Genomic DNA, 25,480 nt, shown 5'->3' with positions numbered 1-25,480 from the left:
GAGAAATCACAAGTAGATGGAGAGGCAGCCAGAGAGAGAGAGAGAGAGACAGGGAAGCAGGCTCCCCGCCGAGCAGAGAGCCCGATGCGGGACTCGATCCCAGGACCCTGAGATCATGACCTGAGCCGAAGGCAGCGGCCTAACCCACTGAGCCACCCAGGCGCCCCCAAAACTAAATAATTTTATTGACATTTGACCTCTGCATGAAATGCTCAAAATGTTGTCTTTTATGACATTTAAGTATTTTGCTCTAAATGGCTGCATCACTGAACACCATGGTAGATGCTTCCAGCAACTTTAGTTAAAAGATGGCATTAATCTCATTTGGACTATATAGAGGTCTTTAAAGAGTAGAGTAAGCATTTCCCATGATAGGTAGATTATTTCTAACTCAATAGTAACATCACATAGAGATTTGCCTTTTCAGCCATGATTGTAACACACTTTATAGTGTAACTGTTTAATTCATTCTTTGATTTATAGCAGTAATCTATAGTGTAATGTAATTGCATTAAGGCACTGTCCATTATTCTCTTACAAAGAAGGAAGCTCATACCAGAAACAATAAAACTCAGTATTTTATTTTGACCACATCTCTATGTGCTGCATCACTAGTATACTGTTACAGTCTTTATAGCAATATGGAAAGAAATGTGTGAAACTCACTCAATGAAGTAGACTTCACCCTTCTCTGTATAGGCCATTTCCCAGTTATCAGGCAATGGGTCTGACTCCTCATTCTCTTCAGGTTTAGTTGGTTTAGTGTCATCCATCTGCTCCTTCAGCTCCTCGGGCTGACTGTACACTGGTGCAGGATAAGGCTGGGAGGGTGTCTCCCCTGAGGCACCTGCACTCTTGTCTTCATGTTCACTGGATTCTACAAGAGAATGAGAGTGTGTGGTTAGTCACTCTAGCCACGGCAACCTGTCAGTGAGTGTGGAGCATGGGGCACCGGAAAATAAGCTCTGTGAAAGCTAATAGGAAAAGCATTGCTGCAAACAGCTCTGAAAATCATCTCTAGGCCTAGCTGAGTTCCCTTTCACTCATCATTCCTGTCTATCCTCCCTCTAATTACTACTGATTACTGAACTGGAGGACCATTTCTTAATACAGGTGTGGCAGGCAGAATAATGACTCCCTAAAGATGTCCATGTCCTACCTCTTGAAACATGTGAATGTTACCTTATGCGGTGAAAAAGAATTCCCAGATCTGATTAAATTAAGGACCTTGAGATTGGGAGTTATCTTCAGTTATTTGGGGAGTGGCGGGGGGTGCTCACAGTAATGACAAGGGTCCTTAAAAGTATAATAGGAAGACAGAAGAGGAGGGTCAGAGGGAGACATGACACTCAAGAATGGGCAAAGAGGGGATGCCTGGGTAGCTCAGTGGGTTAGGCCTCTGCCTTTGGCTCAGGTCATGATCCCGGGGTCCTGGGATTGAACCCCACATCGGTCTCTCTGTTCAACAGTGAACTTGCTTCCCCCCTCTCTTTTCCTGCCTCTCTACTTGTGATCTCTCTCTCTGTCAAATAAATAAATAATATCTTAAAAAAAAAAAAAAGTATGGGCAAAGAGATGCAATTTTGCTGGCTCTGAAGATAGAAGAAGGGGCCCAACCAACCACAAGCCAAGAAATGTGACTGGCCTCTAGAAGCTGCCAAGGCAAGGGTATGGATTCTCTCCTAGAGCTTCTAGAAAGAAACACAGTCCTCTTGACACTTTGATTTTAACCCAGCCAGTCCTACTTCAGACTTCTAACCTACAAAACTGTAAGACAGTAAATTTATATTGTTTAAGCCATTACATTTGTGGTAATTTGTTACAGAAACCATAGAAAACTAATACAAGAGACTAAAACCTAAAGAAGATATATATCTTAAGAGTGACCAGCTTGGAGGAGAGAACCAAGAGTCCCATGTAAATAGCACAAGCTCCAGAACGAGGAAAGGAACACATAGAAAGGAAATAATAACTCAACAACAACAAAAATAGAAGAAAATTTACCTAAGATGAAGAAATGCTTGAGTTTGCAGACTGAAATTGTTCACTGAATCTGATGCCAGAATAATGAAACATATAGACTCCTAAACACATCTATGTAAAATTTTCAAACTCCAGTGTTAAAAAGCAATGTTAGAAGTCCCTGCACTGAAGAAATATGATTACTTACAAAGGAAAGAGAACAGAAGAACATGAGATCTTTCATCTGTGAATCTTTTTTAAAATTGTCAAATACCACTTTCAAGACTCTCCTATACTATGGATGTCATCCAAAAGTCCAAGTATGCCCCAGTGGGAGACCTAGAAAGTAACTAAGAATAGAGAACCAGTAGATGGGCCGTGAGTCACTATGGCTTCCCCACCACCGAGGGTGTGGCAGAGACAGCTTAACCCAGAAACCGGAAAGAGAGTCCTACTGATAGATGTCCGTGTGAGGATAGGGGAGCCAACTCACACATATGAACTTCTACAATCACTTGGAAACATAATGAATAGCTATTAACATTAAAAGTATAAATATACAAGTGCTCATATACTTTGAGCCAGTAATTTCACTCTAAGACTGTATCCTCTAGAAATAAAGGCAGTGTGGTATAAGAACACATATGTAACAATAGGCAATGCAGTATTTGTAGTAAGAAAGCCCTGAAAATGGTTTGAATATCTATGAGAATATGATTAAGAATGTGGTTACCATTATGGGCAACTATAGTTTAAAAACAATGAATTAGGGCACCTGGGTGGCTCAGTCGTTAAGCATCTGCCTTCGGCTCAGGTTAAGATCCCAGGGTCCTGGGATCGAGGCCAGCATCGGGCTCCTTGCTCATCAGGGAGTCTGCTTCTCCCTCCGACCCTCCCCACTCTTAAGTACTCTCTCTCACTCTCTCTCAAATAAATAAAATCTTAAAAAAAAAAAAACTCAAGGAATTAAATCTATATCTATTGAGTTGGAAAAGATGCTCATCGTTACTATTCAAAGAGTAATCCAAGTTGCAGAGAACATATATTGTTAATCTTATTTTTAAAAAAATAAGAAAATACCGAGTTCCCTTAGATATACGCATATAGTTTTGTATATAATATATGAGCATGAAAACAGGATGGAAGATGTACAACAGATTGTCAACTTTGATTACTTAAGGATAGTAAATTTAGATGGGTGGAAGAAGTTTTCTTTATGTATCTTTGCATTCTTTGGCTATTACTTTTGTAACTTTAAAAAGTAATAATGGTAATTTACAATGAAGTAATTAAAATAGAATGCCAAATTTGTCTCAATCCATTTCTTAGTTCAATGTTTTCCCTACAGGCATCAATCTCCGAGGCCATATTAAGGCACCTTTAGGAACTGGAAAGCACAAAAATACATTACAAGCTTTCATAGTTTTGTCCTTACAAAGACACTTTGTTAAAAGAATATGCCCTTATTGATGAAGTCTTCCAGTTGATTCCTCATACAGAATTGACCTTTGTAAATGTGTAGGAAAGAAGCAGCAAAAAAGGTACCATTGCTCCCTTTCGATTCTCATTGCTATACATTATTACATGGAATTATCAATGCCCAAATACACTGTTCTCAGGTATTTCCAAATGTTGTGTTGTGTTTGAAAAGTTAAAATGCAAGGCCATGTTCTGAAATACTCATTCATTCATTCATTCAATACTCATCTAATCAATATTTATTAAGCACTCAATTGTTGTCAGGGACTGAGGACAGAAAAATAAACATGAGAGGCATGATCTCTGCTCTTGTGGACCTCAAAATATCAGGATATGTAGTCTTTAAACAAGTTTAAGTGTGATGAATGCTTTCCCAGTGAAAGCTGGCATATTTTGTGTATGCACTCACTTAATTTTACATAAAAAGTCAAGGAAAGCCCTTTTTTCTCAATGTGCTGTCAACCTGAAACCTGAAAAAGAAGGCAAGAGACTTTTTTCCAGAAGAAGGTAATGGAGGAAAAATAAACAAGGATTGAATTAGTCAAGGCCTTAGAGGGCATGCTCAGAATTCGGGACTATATCTTAAAAGCAGTGAGAGGGCATTGATGTATCTTAATCAAGGAGATTGCACAATTAGATTTTCGTTCTCCACAAAGATCCCCTTAACTGTTCTGGGGATTTGAGAATGGCAAAAGTAGGTATTTAGAGGTTGGTGGGAAGCTATTTGTGTGTTCTAGACAAGAGATAATGGTGGCCTGGGGATGGAAAAAAATGTGGAAGTGGACTGAAAAAATATTTAGACATCATGGTAAACCTGGTGGGTAGCAAGCTATTCATGAAATAGGAAATATGAGAGGAGGCACAGGACTATGCAGGGGTGCCAGGGTGTCTGGGGAGAGTATGGGTATAGTTTTGAGCACAGTGAGACAGAGTTCCATTGCCAGATTCACAATGCAGATGTCATGTCAGAGAGTTCTTGGCTGGAGAGAATCAATTCAAGAGACAATAGTATATGGCTAGACTCAATTAAAATTTAAGCCAGAGAAGTGAATGAAATTGCCTAGAAAAGACAGTGCAGCAAGAAGAAATGAGGATCCCTAGAGCAGCTGTCTGAGGAATTCTCACATTTAATGGTCAGTGAGAGAATGTTCAGGAAGAGCAGCCAGGGAATTAATAGGAAAACCAGTAGATTCTCATGCCATTAAAATAGCCAAGCAAAGGGCAATGAGGAGGAAACCTGTGGCCAAAGCTTCTAAATAGTCCAGCCAGATGAGGGCATAAAATCTACTGAATATAAGAGCATGGAGGTCACTGGCGACATTAGCTATCAGTTATTGTAGTTGTTATAGTGGAATGGTGGGTGGGGAAGCCAGGTTGGAATGGATTAAAGAATCAGTGCAAAGAAAATACATCATAGGTCAACAGAGAATCCATTCAAGAAGTGTAGTTATGAACAAATATACTTTTTTCTTTGACTAAAATCTAGAGTCTTTGGAGACGTCTATAGTTATATTTATCGATGTGCCAGAGATTATGGTGCCAAGTTCTCTCAGTTTGTCTGATATTTATTCATTCATTCCTTTATTCTTATTTAATGGATCAATCGTTGTACTAGCAAACATGAATTTAATACCTACGGTATGCAAGATACTTGACAAGAGCTTAATGGGGGAGAAGAAAAGAATTTTATGAGGCTACTATGAACTGGGTTGTAACCAGTAATTAGTAGCACTTGCTTTCTCTAGCTGAACAAAATAGAGCAAAAAAATGAGTAAGGCAAACAGACAACCATAACATTCTCACATTCACTATTTGTAAAGGCTAATCTAGAGATGCAGTGTATGGTGAGAGCCAAGGGTTTCTGGTAAGACCCAGAATCACGCTAATGTACCCACAGGCAGCACGGAACCAAGGTAGGCTTCCCACACAGGGGCAGAACCTATTCTCAGAGGATGAATGTAGAACATTAAGAGGAATGAAAAGAGGAGTTGAGCTAAGCGGATATGCTTCTAAGCTGCATCAGTCAGGTAACTCACTCCACCTCTTCTGAGCAGAGCTAAGATAAGGCGCCAGTTGGGTGCAAATTAAGTATTTTCTTTGAGATGCAAGGCAACAAGGTGGGTAGAGAGGAAGGGTCTCCCCCAACTCTGGGTAACTCAATAGAGTACTATGGTAATGATTTATTAAGTGATACTCAATAACACAAAATAGTTATATACAAATTTCTAGGATGTCAATATAGCACATGGAGATAAGGATATGTAAGGGAGCTGTGTGAGGAATTCCAACATTGAGCACCCAAGTGGAGAAGGAACTGGCATTGTGTTTCTTCTGTTACCAAGGCAGTGGTATTAATTAATTCATTAAATATTTGTTGAGACCCTACTAAGTGACAGGCACTAGGCTAGGCAGTGGGGCAGTCAAGGAGAATGTGGTCCAAATGGTATGTATTAGTTTGGTAGGGCTTTCATAACAAATATCAAAGACTGGATGGCTTATAAAATAGAAATGTATTATCTCAGAGTTCTGGAGACTAGACCTCCTAGATTAAGGGTTTGACAGGGCCATGGTCCTTCTGGAGGCACTACACAAGGACCTATTCCAGACCTCTCTGCTAGCTTCTGGTAGTTACTTGGTTTATAGTAGCATAACTCCAGTCTTCATATAGCTGGTACATGTACTTGGGACATGTGTCCCAATTTCACCTTTTTTTTTTTTAAGTTGGAAATTCTTTATTTTATTTTATTTTATTTTATTTTATTTTATTTTATTTATTTGACAGAGAGAGAGATATCACAAGTAGGCAGAGAGGCAGGCAGAGGGTGGGGGGAAGCAGGCTCCCTCCTGAGCAGAGAGTTCGATGTGGGGCTCCATCCCAGGACCATGGGACCATGAACTGAGCTGAAGGCAGAGGCTTAAACCTCTGAGCCACCCAGGTGCCCCGACCAATTTCACCGTTTTATAAGGACACCAGTCATACTGGATCAGGGGCCGACCCTACTCCAGTGTGACTTCATTTTAACTAACTGCTTCTAAAATGACCCTATTTCCAAAGAAGTGCACATTCTGAGATTTTGGTGGTTTGGACTTCAATATATAAATTGCAGGAAGGGGGGGTACTCACAATTCAACTAATTACATAGTATATTAGGTGTGTTCAGCTTACAATTCACTGAACATTCATGCTACATCATAATAGTTTCCCTGCTTAGTAAGGAAAATAGAAGATAACTGTTACATTTTGGATAATATGATTATGCCTTCCTTCTAGATGAGGTTTATAATTATTATTTTTTTAATCAGATATGTTGGGTATTGTAAAAGTAACTGAGAATGTACCCATTAAGAACAGAATAGATTTTTTTAATAGACTATTTTTTAGAGCAATTTTAAGTTTACAACAAAACTAAGGGAAAGGTGCAGAGATTCCCCATAGGCTCTTTGCTCAACCCCATGCATAGTCTTTGCATTATCATCCAAAGACCATAGATCAAATTAGGATTCATTCTGGGTGATATAATTCATGAGTTTGGACCAATGTGTAATGACATGTATCCACTATCATAATATCACACAAAGTTTCACTGCTCCCAAAGTCCTCCCTGCTCTGCCTATTCATCCCGTCCTCCCCTCTAACTCCTGGCAACAACAGTGATGTTTTTACATCCATAGTTTTGTCTTATCCAGAATGTCATATGATGCACACATTTTCATATGGGCTTCTTCCACTTCAATATGCCTTTAAGTCTATCTAATGTATTTTAATGGCTTATAGCTCCTTTCTTCTTAGCACTGAAATATATTCCATTATCTGGGTGTACCATCCAAACTGATTTTTATTAATAAAAGGATGGGAAAGAACAGATTTTACCTGGCAACAAAGGGTGCATGTGTTAGCACTTCTCTCCTCTCAGGAAGTTCAGCTTAGACAAGCATGGATGCAAATGTGCCCTCATACAAATCTCATTTGTGTAAGATCTAAAGTTTGAGAAGACCTAGACTATTTAAATTTTGACTAAGAGGGAGCCAAATAATCTATGCATATATTTTAGTTTTATAGTGGTGCGAAGCTATTTCTTGATTAGAAGTAGTCATGTAGAATTGTCCTTTTTGACTTCTAAGACATATTTTTCAGCATGACTTTATTGTTAAATCTAAACATGAATTTTTTTGGATATGTAAATGTAATTTTTCCCCTAAGATGCTTGCTGCTGAAGTGAACAGACTTTATCAAACACTGGCGTTTTTTGAGCATTTCATTTTACATTTCTAGGTCACTTGGATGCCTTGCAAACAAGAGCAAGGCATGCTTTGTTTTGTTTCACTAACAATAGAATCAAAGAATATTTCAATCAAGAAGCAACACCTCTTTTAAAAGAATGGTAATGATGAAAAAAATTTCTCTTTCACCAGATCTGTTGAATTTCCTAGAAACTCTACACCAACACTGAGGCACAAAAACAGACATTGACAATGCACATTCTTATGTGAATGAAATGAGGACCTATAAAAAACACACTTTTATGTACACTTTTACTGTTATGAAGAATTAAGAAATATAATTTTTTTCCACTATCCTACCCTAATGATGTTTGTTGAATTTAGCAAATGCTTTTCTTCTTCCCATAAGAAGTTCGGAAGACCTCAAATATCTGTATACATTGTAGAGGGACTGAAAGCCATTTAATTGGAAGAGAATTAAATGTATGCATTTTTGCATTCAGTCCAGCTCACATAAATCCTATAGCTCTGGTCCAGACTAAGGTTTGAGATAGAACAATATGTACGGCGGCCATTTCACTTGCTTACATGTTTACTGCCCTAGCAGTTTCTAACAGATTGCCTTTCAGATGAAAGACTAAGGATAAATCAGAAAGCCATGGCTTTGAATGTTCCCACTCAGTTTTATTAAGAATAATCAGAAACCAAGATAAAACCATTTCAAGAAAAATGCCTATTTTATCCCTTATCCATATTTTCACTTGACATAGTCTATGCATATAGTTAATGTTGAGCTTTCTGTAATTGCCATCCTTCAAAATGAGGGAAAATAATGTTTTTAAGCTACCCAGGAAATTGTTGATTTTATTTCTCGAACAGTCATAAAATTTGAATTTCCAAAATTTGTTTTACCCTGTGAGAGCTCTGTGATTTATATTTCTAATGACTATGTGACAAATTTTAATAAATCTAATAATTTTTTCTGCTGTACTCATATTATTTCCTTGGGAATAAGCATAGCTAGAGAACATTTAACGCACACAAAAAAATGAGGAACATATTTGTACCTAATAAGAAAAGAGAATAGGGATAATTTGAGGTAATTTTTTTCTTTTGCTTTCTATTCAATGATTCTCAGGTAGCAGAAAACGCACTTCACAAGGAAGAAATAGAATATAATTGCTAAGGCTGGTGTCAGACCGCCTGGGTTTGAATCTGTGCTTTACAGTGTGATGTTGAGCAAGTTATTTAAACACTCAATTTCCTTAACTATACAACGGGAATAATAATATTTCTTCCCTATAAGCATTATATGTGACATGCATAGAAACAGCTTAGAGCAGTATACTATTAGAACATAGTAGGTGTTCAGTAAATATCATATACTATTAATAGTGAATTCCATTACTTAAAATACGAAATAAATTGCATAGTTAAATCAGTCAAGCAACCTAAACGGTCTCTCTTGACAGAAACAAGAAGTGTGATCAAGTCTGCATAATTTTAAAGATATTAGATATTTTTTTAAATGCAGTTACTAAAAAAGAGAGAAAAAGATACACATGAAACTAACATTTCCCTTTTTAAAAGTGTACACATAAATTGAATTTTTTTTCTCCATTGAGACATGTTGTGGGGTTAAGTGATTTAAAGGAGGAAAAATAACCCTCAGATAATAATCCATACCATTTTTTTTTTCAAGTTCTGTATTACTTCCTACAGAATTTTGCATTTGATTTTATTGGGCATGAGGCGCTGCTCCTGAGCTATCAACTTAGTAACATGCTGGCACCACTGAGGGTACATACTTTACGCAGACTCAGAGATCTGGTTTCCCAATTCTCGATTAGCCCAAGGCTTAGCCTCCTCATATATTCCCAGGGCACCCATGGTTTTCAAGTCTGTTTATAACAGATGGCTCCCCACATTGGTTTCTGCTCATTTGTGGTAGGAACCATGGCCGTAGATGGGGTGGGGCTTGAAGATTTCTCTTGCTTTCTTGCCAACTCAGCAACCTCATCAAAAAGTTTGTTCTATAGATCCGAGGTCTTGCTGTATTTTCCTGGTGGTGGTGGTGGCGGCTGCTAGAGCATGACCCTCCCCCCTTCGCTTCTAGAAGTTTAGGTTTTTAGTTAAAATTTACATCATGGGGTTTTGTACATGAATGAACACTTCATGGCTGACTTAAGGGAAAAATGCCATTGCAAGCAATGTTCCATTTTGGCCCTACTACAGATCATATCCTATAGTGAGGCGTGGAGGGCATTCCATCCCCAGAAAGGCAGTAGTCATGCAGTGGTCACCGGCACTCTATGTAGCCGCTGATCAAAAGTCCAGATGAGAGCTTATTGCTCACAGAACGCTCTCACTGATTTTCCAAAACCGTCTGAAACCAAAAGAGGAATCATAATATGGGTGCTAAAATATTGACACTGAATGATTAGTGAATTTTTGCTCATCATTGGAAAAACTAATTACTTTTTTTGATGTACTAAAATACGCACATGGACGAAATCCAAACATACAAAGGCAAAATACGGTGCAAAGTAGGTTTCTGTCTGTTTCTACTCTCAGTGCTACAGCAGTCCTGTTTGTAAAGATGATTATTTTTCTGCTCCTTCAGATAAATTTCTGAGTACACTGATTACCAACTTTTAGGTAGTGGGTTTTGTTTCTTTGTGTTTGTTTTTTACTTAGTTCTGCTAGTGTTTCTAAGTTCTAAAAAAAAAAAAGTGCATTGCCTAAGTTTTTGTTGTTGTTGTTTTAATTTAAATTCTACCAGCTAACATACAGTATAATATTAGTTTCAAGTATATAATGCAGTGACTCAACACATCCATATAATACTTGATGCTCATCACAAGTTCACTCCTTAATTCCCATCACCTCATTAACCCGACCCCCACCCACCTCCCCTCTGGTAACCATCAGTTTGTTCTCTATAGTTAAAAAGTCTGTTTCTTGGTTTGCTCCCTCTCCTAAACTCCACATATGAGTGAAATTACAGGTATTTGTCTTTCTCTGACTGACTTAGTTTGCTTAGCCTAATATTCTCTATCTCCATCCAGATCATTGCAAATTGCAAGATTTCATTCTTTCTTATGGCTGAGGAATATTCCAATGGAATATTCCATTCCATCTTTTTCTTCTAATCATAAGCCGATGGATACTTGGGTTATTTCAATAATTTGGCTATTGTAGATAATACTGCTATATACATTGGGGTGCATGTTTCCCTGTGAATTAGTGTTTTTGTGTTCTTTTGGTAAATCAGTGGTGCAATTGCTGGATTATAGGGTAGTTCTCCTTACAAGTTTTTGAGGAACCTCCATACTGAGTTCCATAGTGGCTGCAAGTTTCCATTCCCATCAAGAGTGCATATAAATTCTTTTCATATAAAGTATGCAAATGAAGGGGTGGACCTTAGACACAGTGATAATTTATATATATATATGTATATATATACATATATATATATAAAAATCTGGAATAAAATATGAGAACTAGGGAAAGTTAGGGTAAAGTTTTATTTTTATATATATATATATATAAAATCCGGAATAAAATATGAGAACAGAACTAGGGAACGTTAGAATAAAGTTAGGGTAACAATTAACTATGCTTCTGATTTTTGAATATGTCAACTGAGGAAGCAGAAATTCCCAGTCCTGTAAAGAAATGACTTTTTGTCTGTAATATTTGTAGCCAAATTGCTTCTCATCCATTCAGGGGGCTAACCAGGAAAATGTGCATTACTAATAAATCATTTTTAATACCTCAAAATTATTTTTCATCTCTATTTGAAACTCTCAGCTGGTTATAGGTTCTTTGGAGCACTAAAAGAACAAAATGTAAAATTAGGAAAATTGAAGAGTCAAGGACTATGATTAGAAGATGACAAGGTAAAAAAATCCAAGATATAAAAAACTAAATTGTAAAGACTCACTAGGAAGATTAGTAGAGGGAATTATTTCCCATTAACAGGGGAGAAGAGCTGCCTTGATTAGCATATTTTCTTCTTTCTGCAATATTTTTTTCACATTTTAATAAAAGTAGACTGGAATAATGGCAATAAAATGAATCCTCATAGCTTTGAAACAGTATATGTGAAATGATTTTAATAACGTCATGCATTCAAAAGATGTTTATCATATAGAAACAAGTCCCCCAAACCCTCAACTAACTTTGGGGTAAGAGAAACTGATACAAGTACTGAAAATATCAAAGACCAAAGCAAGATACGAAGAGAAACAGAGGATGTAAGTGTGCAGTATCATTTAGATCTGGCTTTCAAAATTCTGAAAAAAATCCAGAAGACTCAGTGCTATATAAAACACAACATTGCCTTGCAAAGTTTTATGAATATCCAAGGTTCTGAAAGAGAAAAAGAAGACTTTCATTTTGATCTTGCTAATTCAACTGCTATTCTTCAGGGCCAAATTGGAGTCAAGATAGAGTTTGATGAGAGCAAGAAGTCAATTAGGAGGAAAAAGATGAGGTCCAATGCCCCGCAATGGAGCTCTGTGGAAGGAATGAGTGCGCACAGGGACCGTCCCTCTTCAGGAATGAAGTCCACCCCCAGCCAGAAATAACTACCGCACTCTTTGTCTGGCAATAAAGTAGCTAGATTTCACACCGCAATTATAATCACCTCTTACGAGGAGAAATATGAGACAAGGCAATGGAACACAGAGCGAAAATCAGACCTAGAGAGAATGGATGGCTATAATGAGAAATACGATTAAGCTCCATCGGTGCCTGGAGAATGTGAAGACACTTAAACATGGCCAACCATCCTCAGGCTCTCTCCAAGGGCTGCACCAGCCAGAGGGTTACCCTGGGTGTTCTTATCCCTCATTCCTCATTCATGTATCGAATCTCTCATGCACATTGTACAAACCCTCAGAGAAGTAGAAAAACACTCTCCACACGGGTTGAGTACAAGATCCCCAAAATGCTGAATCAGTGTGAGGGCATGAAGAGGTTCAAATTTCGCGCTGCTTTCATTTTAACAGCACAGTGAGTTGGCTTTGATTTGAAGTGACATTCCTGAAACGGATCACGATTTCAGCATTTCCCCAGTGCTGTAGTTACAATTACTACTATCGTGCCTAAGCAAGAGCTCTAATGCCTTATTACTTTATAATCACACCCAGATACTCAGAACATTTGACAATCAGGGCACTTCTAACTTTCCAAACCATCCTTTTAAGAAAGGATGCCCCTTATTCATAAATGGAATATCTAATTTTAGAAGATTAATTTAAAATAGTCCCCAAAATTTGCCCCTCCAAAGCAAAGATAAAACCTAATACAGTGTTTGGGAATAAGATCATAACATCAAGCTTCCTCCTCAAAGAAAGAAAGAAAAAAGAAAGAAAAGAAAAGAAAAAGATAAAGATCTGAGTGGATACACACATCACAGTCTCTGTGAACCCACAGAAAAATAAGCAGTGGCTAGGCTCTGGGGTGGTTTCAGAGTGGGCTATTATTCACAGGAAAACAGCGAGATTCACTATGGAGGACATAATTCTTTTGACAGTGACAGGACCTCATTCACAGAACCAGGACTGATGGTGCATACACAGTCAGCGTGCCAAGCAGCACAGGACCTGGATGTGGGTCCCTAATGGTGAACTGAGATCATTGCTGAGGACACTCGGTGATCACATAAGGGACACTCTGTTTGCTCTCTGGGAGAGGCAGTTCATTTGCACTAATTGCGGGCTTGGGGGCCTGGAGAAGGCAGCTCTGTGTACACATACTGTATTCCCTTTGTTGGCGAAGGTAGCTCTCACGGACCCTGTTCCTCCTGGCATTGTGTGTGTATGTGTATTAACAGAGAGATTTAGCTGCCTTTAAAATATATGTGCATTCTAATTCCTTGCACTAGGCTTACTAATAGCTAGTGAGGGGAAGTTACAATATAATAGTGAATTACTTTCCGGAAAAGTTTAGCAGATAATTCATGAAATAAAAGCAATCCAAGAAAGCTTAACCCAATTACTGTGGTTTATAGGACTTTCTTTTCTTCAGAAAAGTTCAATCTTAAAAACAAAACAAAACAAAACACAAAACTATCTACTTATTATCCACCTATTCTGTATTTTATTTTAATTCTGGCACAGTTAGCCTATAGTGTTATATTAGTTTTGGGTGTACAATATAGTGATCCAACATCCACCTATTTTTGGTATTTTCACAGAGAAATCATCTCATCTCTAAGAATACACATTTTCAAATGTAATTCTACATCATTTTCCTTAGTTACCAAATAACTTTTGCTGGAATGTAAGATCAGGAATGTTATATCTTTTAAACTTAAATGCGGTGCACGAGGAAGATACTAGGCAGTGTAAAATGAGTATGAAGTAGAGCTACTCATGTAAAACTCTGACATTCTCTAGAGGTTAGGTTGACTAAAAAAATAAAGATTCACAAGTTCTTCAAATATTTGAAGACCTATACTAATCACTGACATGGGTAAACAAAAAAATAAAAGTAGCCCTTGTCCTAGCAATGTTTACAATGTAGGTGGGCGTGCCAGACACACACGTTATGAAAAGTCAGCTACAAGTACCAGCTTAATCAATATCTTCCAAATGAATGAAGAGTGTAAACTTGTACTTCAATAATTCAGAGATGGGCAGTTTCAACTTTTCATTATGGGAGTCAACAAGTGATTTCTTGGGAATATCAACATTTTTATTGAATTTTGACTAAAAGAATAGGAGGTTACAGTGTAGAGAAGGCCTTGTCAAACAGGTATCAAACAGATGTAGATGAGGATGGAATAAGGACCAGAGAAGAGATGGGGGAGTGGGAGATGGGAAGATGGGGACAAAAGCTAAGAGATGTTGCAGTCAAATGTGGGATGACCTGAGGGGTTGCCCAAGGAGTTTGGAGCACTTTAAATGGAGTTCGCCCAAGTTTAGGCAAGGATAGTTGCATGATCAAGTGCCGGTTCAAAAATCTTTAATTGATAGAAGAATAACAGGCAATCTGATAGGAATGGAGCCTGGAGGAGTGGAGATCCATTAGGGGACTGTGGTCCACAAAGGAGGTGATAAGGCAGCAATCTAGGATAGTGATATTTGGAAAAAAAGAGATAAAAACTACAGGCCCAGGGATTTTTATAGCTAATAATAGATAGCAAGGCTAGGGGAAAGAAGTATCAAAGAAGTCTGAGCTATGTGGGTGAAAACAAGAATTTGAAAAATCAAGTAACGGCCTTTATGAACTGATTTGCTTGTTTTACGTGAGAAGAATTTAAGAGGAATGTTGCAGTTAAGTTGCTATAGAAATGCACAGGAGGGGCAGTCCAGTGGGCAGTAGTCAGAAATATGGCCCTGGAACACAAGAGAAAAGTGAAGGCTGCAGGTAAATCTATGGTATTTGAAGCTATGGGGCCGGATGTCAACTCTAACAAGATAAAGGTGTCTAAATATAGATGAGGTTAATGTCAAGGAAAGGTTTCCTGGGGATATGAATTTTAAATATCAGTTTAAAGGCAGGTTCTCTCAGATGACGTAAAGCTGTTTCATCTAACACTGCAGCCACAAATTCAGTGAAGGACAAATATAACAAAATACAGTGTAATGAAATCCACTGAGCTGAAAGGTTGTGATTTTACATTATGGAGGTCAGGAGTCACTTTGTCCTCAGCGTGGTTCACAGCCCAGAGAAATGTGGTGGAAAGGGGATGAGTTCAGGTACTTCTGGGTCCAGATCTCGACTCTATTACTAAATTAACTATTACCTTAGTTGAGTACCTTAAGCTAAATTTCAGCATATTCTTTGTTAAGTAAGCATACTATGATTATGGGAAAAGCGACAATATATGTACTTTATGCCTAGCCCATCTTATGTGTTCATTAACAGAGAGTTATAAAAATAAAAATAAAAATGAAAAAAATAATGGTAACTTTCAGTATCAACAAGAATTGCACTACAGTTTTAAGGATAGAACTATATTGATTTCTATCGCCAAAGTGGCACATGTCAGAGAGAGAAACATTTCTGATCTGCGACACTGAAAGATCATTCTATGGCTTTTCTCAGTGATATGGGCTAACTCCATCTGTCTGCTGTAATTTTGAGCAAAAAAGGGAATCTAGCATTAAGAGCTCACATGAATATTCATGGACAATGTTAGTAGAACTTCATGTAGAAATTATATATTTAAAGGTGGTCACCAACTTTATATAAATATGGCTTGAAAGTAAAAGGAATACACAGTTCTAAGTATAAGTTCAAAGGAGAAAAGATGAAGAAAAGGAGTAATAGAAGTAAATCGAGGACTCCTCTAAAATCTACTTATATAGAGAAAATAATTCATTTTGGTAAAGTATAAGGAGTTAGAGATTGGTAGGTTTGATCCTTAAATACTTGTGGAATATTATTTTAAAAGTGGGATGTTTTTGTATCTACAGAGCCACATAAGTTGAACTGTATATGATTTCATATACAGTTGAACTGTATATGAAAGAAATAATAAACTTCTGGTAGGTAGAAACTTACAATGCCCCTTTTAAAGAGTTACAAGTGAAATAGTGGTCGTGTGTATACACATTGCTGAGAAATGTACTCATGCTTCTGTTTGGTGCTGTAAGACTCAGGATAGCAAAGCAGCTAAGAACATGGTTTCTGGATCGATAGTTCCTATATATAAAGGCCTGTAACTAACTGGGCAAATTACTGACCTGTAGTGCACCTCAGTGTCTTGATCTATGAAATAGTACCTAACCTATACAATCTATTAAGACAATTAAGTGAACTAGTACATATAATGAAAGTTATATGTTAGGGAGGTATATGTTAGTTATATGTTATATAGTTATATAGTTATATGTTAGGGAAAGTTAAAGTTAGGGAGTTCCTAGCACATGGTAAACATCTACAAGAAGTAAATTTTTACATTATTTATTATCATTATTATCAGTATTTTTATGTAATGGAATAAAAATCACCTCAGTAAGCTTTTTTCACTCTCTGAAAACACCTCATTGATTGTACTATGTATGCTCTGAACTGACATCTGATATTAATTGGTATTATAGGCTCCTGGTTGATACGGGGCAGTAACTAAAATTTAAGCAACAATTTTCTCAATATTGTTGGAAGCGTCTTATATCTAGTGACTGTATGGGAAGAAAAACAAAGGCAGGATAAAGACCCTGTGCTAGGGGGGAAAAATTGTGACAAGGTTCAGAAGGTGAAGAGCTGAGTGAATGTACAGGAGGAAGGCAAAGTGAATCCTCACGTTTCTGTTGTATAAACATAAAGAAAAACAAAGATTTCTAATAAGGAACGACAGACCCATTTCTGGCTTGGGGCTGTTTGCTCCATCTTCCAACACTGCGCAAAGATCTGCCTAATTTACCTCTCTCTCATCAACCACAAGGGAAAGAACAAGATAAGGGCCATTGGTCTAGCCAGGCTTACGGAGCCACTGTAAGCATCTGCAAGCGTCTGTGGCATATATTAAGTATCCAGACATCCCAGATTTGACCTGGGTAGTTGTTCTCTACCGACCTCAGGCTGCGAGGTCCAGAAACAGAGATATCATTAGGGCTGGTTAAGAAGAGTGCAAACTGATGCATTTTCCTTGGGGGCCCCTTTAAGACTTCCTAGCCAAACACACACACACACACACACACACACACACACACACACACACACAATTCCTTATATAACTAATATGTATGAATTGAAAGGAATGGTGATTCATTATGATCCCCAAGTAAGTAATTTCCTAGTTTATAAATCTGTGGGTCAAGAATGCTTCATTTGATTTGCCATATACAGAGTAGAAATGAAATAGAAACCAATGATTCAGGCCCAATGAAGGACATATATTTTATATTTTTATCTATAAGGGATTAACCAGTAAGAAACTCTGTAACTGCTCTTTGATCCCCTACTTCTGCTTCTTTTATGATTATTGCTTCTACCTGGCTGAATCATTTAGCTTCTCACATCAAAGATAACTAAGAAAACTATGTACTACTGTCAATTTAATTTATATCTATTCCATAATGAAAAGTAAATATTTTGACAAAGGTATTTCAGAATCAAAAAAGAAAATGTATCTAATTGCTTGAAAATTAGCTGTAAACCTGTAAATTATTTTCCTCTCATATACATTTACTTAGCTCTTCACCTTCTGAACCTCATCACATTTTTTTCCAACACAGGGTTGTAGTAAACAAGTTACATTATGTACCAATAGTGATTTTTAGCATTTGTATCCAGAAATCATTTGTACCAGTAATTGGTAGGATCAGAGCACATTTTTCACCATTACATTAATGGAGGAGGTTGTCCTCCTCTGAGTAATCAAGATGAAACCCCTTCTTAGGGTTTTACACCTTGATTGGACAGATTAGATTCTGGTCTCCTTATGTTCAAGGAAGGGAATTTCTGCAGGTACTATGAAAAAGGAAGATAAAACACAAGCTCACGAAACTTTGATAAAAATAATTGAGCATGAAAATTCAATTACATCACTATAGAAACAGTACAGTGATAATTAAAAACATAGATATCAGAGTCATTATAGGAAATATATTTGAATAATATGTATGCAAAGTGCACAGGTTTACATTTTTAAGAGCTTTAACATGGTTCTTAGATTTCAATGCCTACTGATATGCTGTTATTAAAAAATAAATAACTAAAACAAAACTATGGAAACTTACTTTAAGCTTAGAGGCTACAAGAACACCATATATTTGCTTCAACATTTAATTATGAATATAATGAAAAATATCTCTTATAATAAAAAATTTGGCACTCTGTTAGTAATAAGCACAAGAAAACAGCAAACCCACTCTTTATCTGCCTGATATTCTTTATATACATGATATGATAGATCATAAATCAAAGAGATAAAATGTCTTCTCCTTGTTTTCAGAGTAGGTGAATAGATGCCTTCATCAAGTCAGTGTATAAGGATTCTTTCTCCAATGGTAAGGATGAAGAGAAAAATATACAGACGCGGTATAAGCCTGGTCATTTTGAGGACAATGTTCACTGAAGTTGTTAACTAAATCACATGACAACCTCTTTTTACAGAACCATGAGTACAGTACGGTTTCTGAAGATAGATTTCCCCAATCTTCATTAGCAAAGACCCTAGACCTTTACACAATCATATTCATGACTTGTAACATTTTCTACGATGTAGTAACCATTCATTATATAGCTATCAATACTGTGCAAGTGAAACCAAAAACTGAGGAACTTGAATTAGCTGCATTATGTGTCAAAATTAGAACAAAAGGATACAAGAATTGCACCTTTCCTTTTGATATCATAATCTTCTCCCTCTGAAAGTGACTGTAATCATACACACACATACACACACACGTGTATTAGTGACTAACCTGGTGTTACTACTACTCCATTTCCATTGACCACAGGCCTCTCTTCCTCTTCTTCCTCAGGAGGCTCTATACTTGCTTTCTCCATGTTGCTCACTGATTTATTCCTCTTCCGTTTTCCTTCAGCACTTGGAGTGGCTCCCGGAAGAATCTGGTCTGTCACATTTAATAATAAGGGTGCTGGTTCTGCTGGAGGCTTTGGCGTGCCGTAGTAATTGTCTGCAAATGATACCAAAACATTATGGAATTAAATATTTCTCTTACTGTGTGTGTAATTTGTAAAGAATGGAAATTATATTGACAAATGTGTATCCTTTTCTTACATATATTTTACACACATAAAATGGCTTTATATCCTTTCACATTTTTATATACATCTTTATTTGTTGCTTTTACTATATTGGGTTTTAATGCTTATATAAAGATAGAAATTTCCTCTTCATTCTCACCTTTTGCCAAACCAAAATATAGTCTTATGTATTAGTCTCATATGGTACAAAAGAACTTCAAAATTAGTTTAAAAATTTGATAAGCTTTGATTATAGCCTTTTAAAAAATAATTCTGTCTGAATGAGGGTGCAGGTAACCCTCTTTTTTTTCTTTTTCTAAGATTTATTTATTTGAGAGAGAGAGAGATAAATTGAGACCGTGTGAGCACGGGGGGAGGGAAAGAGGGGGAGAGATAGGAAGAGATGCCCCACTGAGTGTGGAGCTGGATAGGCAAGGCTCAAACTCAGGAACCCAGGATCATGACCTGAAAGGAAACCAAGAGTCAGATGCCTAACTGACTGAGCTACCCAGGCCCCCATGTCGCCTTTTTTTTTTTTTTTTTAAAGCATATCACACAACATTCTGGAAGGGCAAAGCATATTGTGCTTTTCTCCAGCTTTCAAAGGGCTCTGGCTGTCTTCCTTCATGGTCACCGCATCGTGCCCAGAGAGGTATTGCCAGGCCAGTATAGTGGTTCCCACAGCTGCTGACAGTGGGCCTGCTGCCCTGATCATTCTTCAGATTATCAACACTCTTTCCCCCACAGCTATGGAATATTTGATTCTCCCATCAATTGGTGAGACTTCTTAAAGAAGGAGACAGATTCTTATTTCTCCCTGTAATAACCATCTAACACGCAGCAGACATGGAATCGATGCTTACTAAGTGAACATCTTGATATATTTAAGGTGAATTGTTTAACATTTTGATTGGTAAAGAACATAGTGGTACTTTCTAAAACCAGTGTTATACTTTTAGCACCAACTTCAAGCCCACATTGGTGTTTTCATTTAATTGAATAATTTATGCACTCATTTGCTACTCATTCATTACAATCTTTATTTAGTACTGGGTCTGTACCCAGGGACTCCAATAAGTTTGAGGAAAAAATGATGACTGTAAAACAATCCTTGTCTTCCAGATGCTCAACAGGGTAGAAGGCAGGTGCACCTGACATCAAGCAGATAAGATTATAACCATAAATGGGACTAAGTACTGCTATCAAAGAGGCACAGAGGAGAAAGCACGTCTCACTATCTGCAGTGGCCACTGAAGACAACAGGGAAAACAGTGTGCTGTGTAAGAAACAACCGTGAGCTGGAAGTCCTGGGCTCTAGACTTGGCTTTCCTATATGACTACAATTCAAGGAAGTTACTTAACTTCACTGAGCCTCAATTTCTTCATCTGTATATCAGGAATAGCAATTCTTGTTATACCTATAGGTTGCCAATAACCAAAACCTACTGTAGCAATGTTAAACATGATAAGCATGCGCTGAGAAGAAATGAGATGGTCAGTTGAGGGTAGAGGCTGACAGATTTGGGGGAAAATGGGCAGAAACAAAGGAGTCTGGTCAAAACATGCAAGTTGTCACTTGGGTCCCAGATTCTGAGAGCCCAGGTGATTCCACGGCTGTGGTCGCAACCCCTCCCTGTCACTCCTTTGCCTGGAATGAGGCTCCATCTCTCCTCAGGAGCTCTGATGTGCTCATTTCCGGGAAAACTCTCAGGTAGGGTTGTCTCATTGGCTGAGCCTCAGTCAAGAAAGAGCCTGTGAGTGGCCAGATTAGGGCAGGAGAGTGGCTGGCTGCTCTCCTTCGATTTCAGGAGAGGGAGGCAGGGCTCTACCCAGGAGGGAAGGGTCCTGGAGTGCTGGGCCAGCAGAAATGACCAATGCCTACGACACTTGGCCTCTTTGTTGGGTTATTGCGAAGATGAAGAGTGTCTGAGGAAGTGCTTCATAAACTGTAAATTTGCCATGGTTTTCATGGCAGTGTAAACCTCACTCTGGCACTCGGTGACTACTCTAAAGGCTAGCTCAAATACTAATGCTGTTGCTCATTTTCATGGGTATTCACAGTTGTAAAGGAAATACAAGGAGAAAAAAAATACCATCATGTAAAGTGGTTCTTATACATGTAAAACTTTTATACAGAAGTCTGCAAAGTGGATGACATATATTTTGCTAAAGGTTACTTTCTAATTTAATTTAGAGCATTTCAAATGAATCAGACTTTTAAATGTACTTGCTGAATTCTGAGCAAACACAAACTGCTAGTTCCTTCTTAGAAGTCTGTAATATCTCAGCATCCCCAAGGGCTTGCACCATTCTCAGTACCCAGCTATGCTGTCTAGGGAATCTCAATACTTAACTGCTTATTCAATAAACATAAAGTAAAACTAGTAAATAACCAGTGTGTCCCAATACAAAATATACTTGTAAGTAGTAGTCTGAGAATATTAATACCTTCAGGTGTATACAGTAGTGAGATAAATGGATCACATGTCAGTGTCCCCCCCAACTTGTCTTTTATAGTTTAAATCTCCCTGAAGTAGAAACATAACCTTTTATTAATTAGAAATGAATTCATATCTCGGGCTAAAAATAAATATGAAGTAACAGATCCTGATGAATTTATACTGCTAAATAATTACACCTATTGGCATATAATGTGATTATAAATTATATAGTAATATTCTATTTCTATAATTTGATTTATGAAAATAAGACTTCAGATTAAATTTTAGATGTAAAACTGTATGAATCATTAGCTGAAATGTTGAGATTATCTTCATAGCAATAATAAGAGCAATTTAGAAGAAGCACAGAAATAACCCATACCATTACTACACCTGAGAAATACAATATGCCAAACTCAATGCATCGAACTAGGCAACCAGAAATACCTAAACTAAGTTGAAGAATTAGCCAGGTAGTCAGGGCACTAAGCCATTGAAAAGATTCCCTGATGCAAGTATATAAAAATCCATATACTAAGGGTAAAGTATGGCTTTTAGGTAACACATCAGCATGTTTTCAGAAGAAAATAAACACCAAACTGTTTTTAAATATAGTTTAGAATAAAAAAATAGTTTAGGAAAAAAAAAAAAAGAATGAAATGTCTCTACGCATGGTGCCAAGCATTTAGAATATCTAAAATCCTAGAATATCATGACAATATGGTATAATATTTAACTGCACAGATCATGCTGAAACAGACTGTCTTTGAATCCTGTGTCCACTAAACTGGCTGCCTCTTCCCATCCTTACATTTCTCTAGTTAAACTGGGAACATGGGGATGTAAGATGACTATAGTCAAAACAGCAACTACCATGACTAGTACCATGACTACCATGACTACCATTACAATTTACTGAGCTGGACAGTGTAACAGACATTTTATTGATGCACCCTTAGATTAAATGGGAGCTAGAATAACTTTTTTTTAAATATTTTATTTATTTATTTGACAAACAGAAATCACAACTAGCAGAGAGGCAGGCAGAGAGAGAGGGGGAAGCAGGCTCCCCGCTGAGCAGAAAGCCCGACGTGGGGCTCAATCCCAGGATCCAGAGATCATGACCCGAGCCGAAGGCAGAGGCTTTAACCCACTGAGCCACCCAGGCGCCCCGGGAGCTAGAATAACTCTTACCCCTCAGTGCTGTCATAGGGATTGATGATAATGAAGGGGCATATAATGTGCCTAGTTCAGAACAGGTCTGAGTATATGATGGCTATCCTGGACACTTATTCATCAGAAAACTGTATGAAATCACTGTCTCTGTAGTTAAAAAAATATGGAATCTCTAAAAATTAAACAGTTGACCAATCCTATACATGAAATGAGTGGAAAACCTGTATCTCTTTGAATTAAGAACTTCATCTCTTCAAAATACTATGTTGCCTCTCAAGAGAAAAAAAAAAAAAAGTGTGATGAAATCTGAAATCTGCCCTGAACTGAGAGAAGAGAACTCCATTCAAAGCCACAACCTTAATGGGAGAGGGTGGGGGGAATGGGGAGGCGCCCCAGGGGCTCAGTTGCTAGAGCATCAGGACTCTTTATCTTGGGCTTGTAAATTCCACCCCACACTGGGTGTAGAGATTACTTAAAAATCTTAATAAAGGGGCACCTGGATGACTCAGTGGGTTGAGCCTTTAGCTCAACCTGAGCCTTTAGCTCAGGTCATAGTCTCGGGGTCCTGGGATTGAGCCCTGCATTGGGCTCTCTGCTCTGTGGGGAGCCTGCTTCACCCTCTCTCTGTGCCTGCCTCTCTGCCTACTTGTGATCTATCTCTCTCTGTCAAATAAATAAATGAAATCTTTTTAAAAAATCTTAATAAAAAAGTCACAACCATTAGGCACAAATTATTACTTTCAAAAAGGAAGGGTAATAATTGCTACCAAATAATAAAGTTGGGACATTTTGGATGACTTTATTGCCCCTACCCCCTTTCAAAAATGTACATGTGCGCATGCCTGCATGCATATGAGTGTTTTGGGGGGTGAGGGAGGATATAGGCTTTTCTAGTCTACTCTTCTCTGAATATATAGGTATTTATAAAAGATGATGTACTCATTAGCAGTTTCATGTGAGTTTAATATAAAATTTTACTTTGTTGAATATCATGACAAAATCAAATGATATATAAAATTGCTCATTTATTTCTATTATAATTAGGATAATCTATACATTACAGTTGTTATTTTTAATCAACGCCTGGGGGAAAAGACAATTATTCGAGGAACTGATTTATCCCTCAGCTTTTTAAGTACTTAAAAGCATGATTTTTTTCCTCATAAAGTTATAGTTATAAAAGAGTGAAACAGGGTAGATCTACCTATATCTGACATCATAAACATGGAAAAGCTTTCTAGAAATCCGAATAAAAAGAATACTCTAAAAAAGGTCAGTAATTGGTTTTATAATAAAAAAACTAATAACTGCCCATTTATAATGGCCACTGTACTAATTTCTTATAAAGGAAGAGGGACTAAAAGAGACTACACTGTTATGAACTAAACTTGCCGAGAAAGTCTTTGGAAAACCTAATCCATTACCCACTCTTATGCAGACCCATTCCTAAGTCATCCAGGAGAAACTAGAATAGTTTTCTTTTCTTTCTTTTTTTTTTTTTAAGATTTTATTTATTTATTTGACAGACAGAGATCACAAGTAGGCAGAGAGGCAGGCAGAGAGACAGGCAGAGAGAGAGGGGGTGAGCAGGCTCCCTGCTGAGCAGAGAGCCCTATGCGAGTCTCGATCCCAGGACCCTGGAATCATGACCTGAGCTGAAAGCAGAGGCTTTAACCCAATGAGCCACCCAGGCTCCCCCTAAAATAGTTTTCTAAATAACTTTTCATGGTATACACTTGAAGACTACCAAGGAATTATTTCTCTCCTTAGTAGACCAAATAACCTTTTCAAATAGTCTTAGTCTAAGTTTTTAAAATTATGTTTTTATCTTTTTTCTGACCCATTCTAGGTGTTTGTTGGTTTCACATTCATTTTAATGGAAAAATGAGGGGAAAGAACAGGAGACTATTTCAATGAATTATAAACTGTTTTCTTTTCTGTACCCTTGGTCTTTATTGAAGGAGAACAGACACCAAAATAACATTTTCTGAGACATACCATATTCTTTATGACTTTAGGTTCTGATATTAAGATAAAAAGTAGGAATGACACTAAAAACTAATTTTAGGTATAGGGGAATGTAATACTGCGAACTGGAATGTCTTGAAATGCTTTTACTTATTTCCAATGTGTTTTCCCTTTAAGCAAGATCAATTTTCATGATGGGAGCATGTGGTTTGTTATTTAGTGCTTTTGGTTTTTTAAGTAGCATACTCAGATCCTTTGGGGGTGTAATAATAACATGTAGATTTTACATCAAATGGTCATAGCTCATTCCATATGGCACCCAAGTGGAGCTGGAGTTTAGAAAGATTATATTCTTGTCTTCAACATACCTCACAGATTAAAGTCTTGACCCTCATTTCTCCCCAATATTCTCAGTGATTTTATTCCCATTTTGGTAACCAGAAAGAATCAATTTCAGATAATGCTTTAGTAGAAGAGAGATGATTGCTTATAGGCACTCTGGGGCATGCATACAACACAGCCCATCACTGGGATCCCTAGAGAGCCTGAGAATCTGTCCT

At 37.5% G+C, this 25,480-nt stretch overlaps 1 protein-coding gene across 8 annotated transcripts in view; it reads right to left on the bottom strand.

Annotated features, from left to right (window-relative positions):
• The window catches only part of MAGI2 (membrane associated guanylate kinase, WW and PDZ domain containing 2), a 1,338,391-nt gene that overhangs the window by 464,708 nt on the left and 848,203 nt on the right, over positions 1-25,480 (bottom strand). For all 8 annotated transcript variants that reach the window (XM_032304940.1, XM_032304942.1, XM_032304941.1 and 5 more), the window contains 2 exons: positions 19,050-19,265; positions 667-877 (listed from right to left, as the gene is read on the bottom strand). In XM_032304940.1, the coding sequence (XP_032160831.1) occupies positions 667-877; positions 19,050-19,265 (427 nt within the window). The remainder of the gene's footprint in view (positions 1-666; positions 878-19,049; positions 19,266-25,480) is intronic.

This window comes from Mustela erminea, chromosome 11 (assembly GCF_009829155.1).
Source record: "Mustela erminea isolate mMusErm1 chromosome 11, mMusErm1.Pri, whole genome shotgun sequence".
Classification (NCBI taxonomy): domain Eukaryota; kingdom Metazoa; phylum Chordata; class Mammalia; order Carnivora; family Mustelidae; genus Mustela; species Mustela erminea.
Note: the sequence above shows the minus strand (reverse complement) of the source record. Positions and strands in the feature narration are given on the sequence as shown.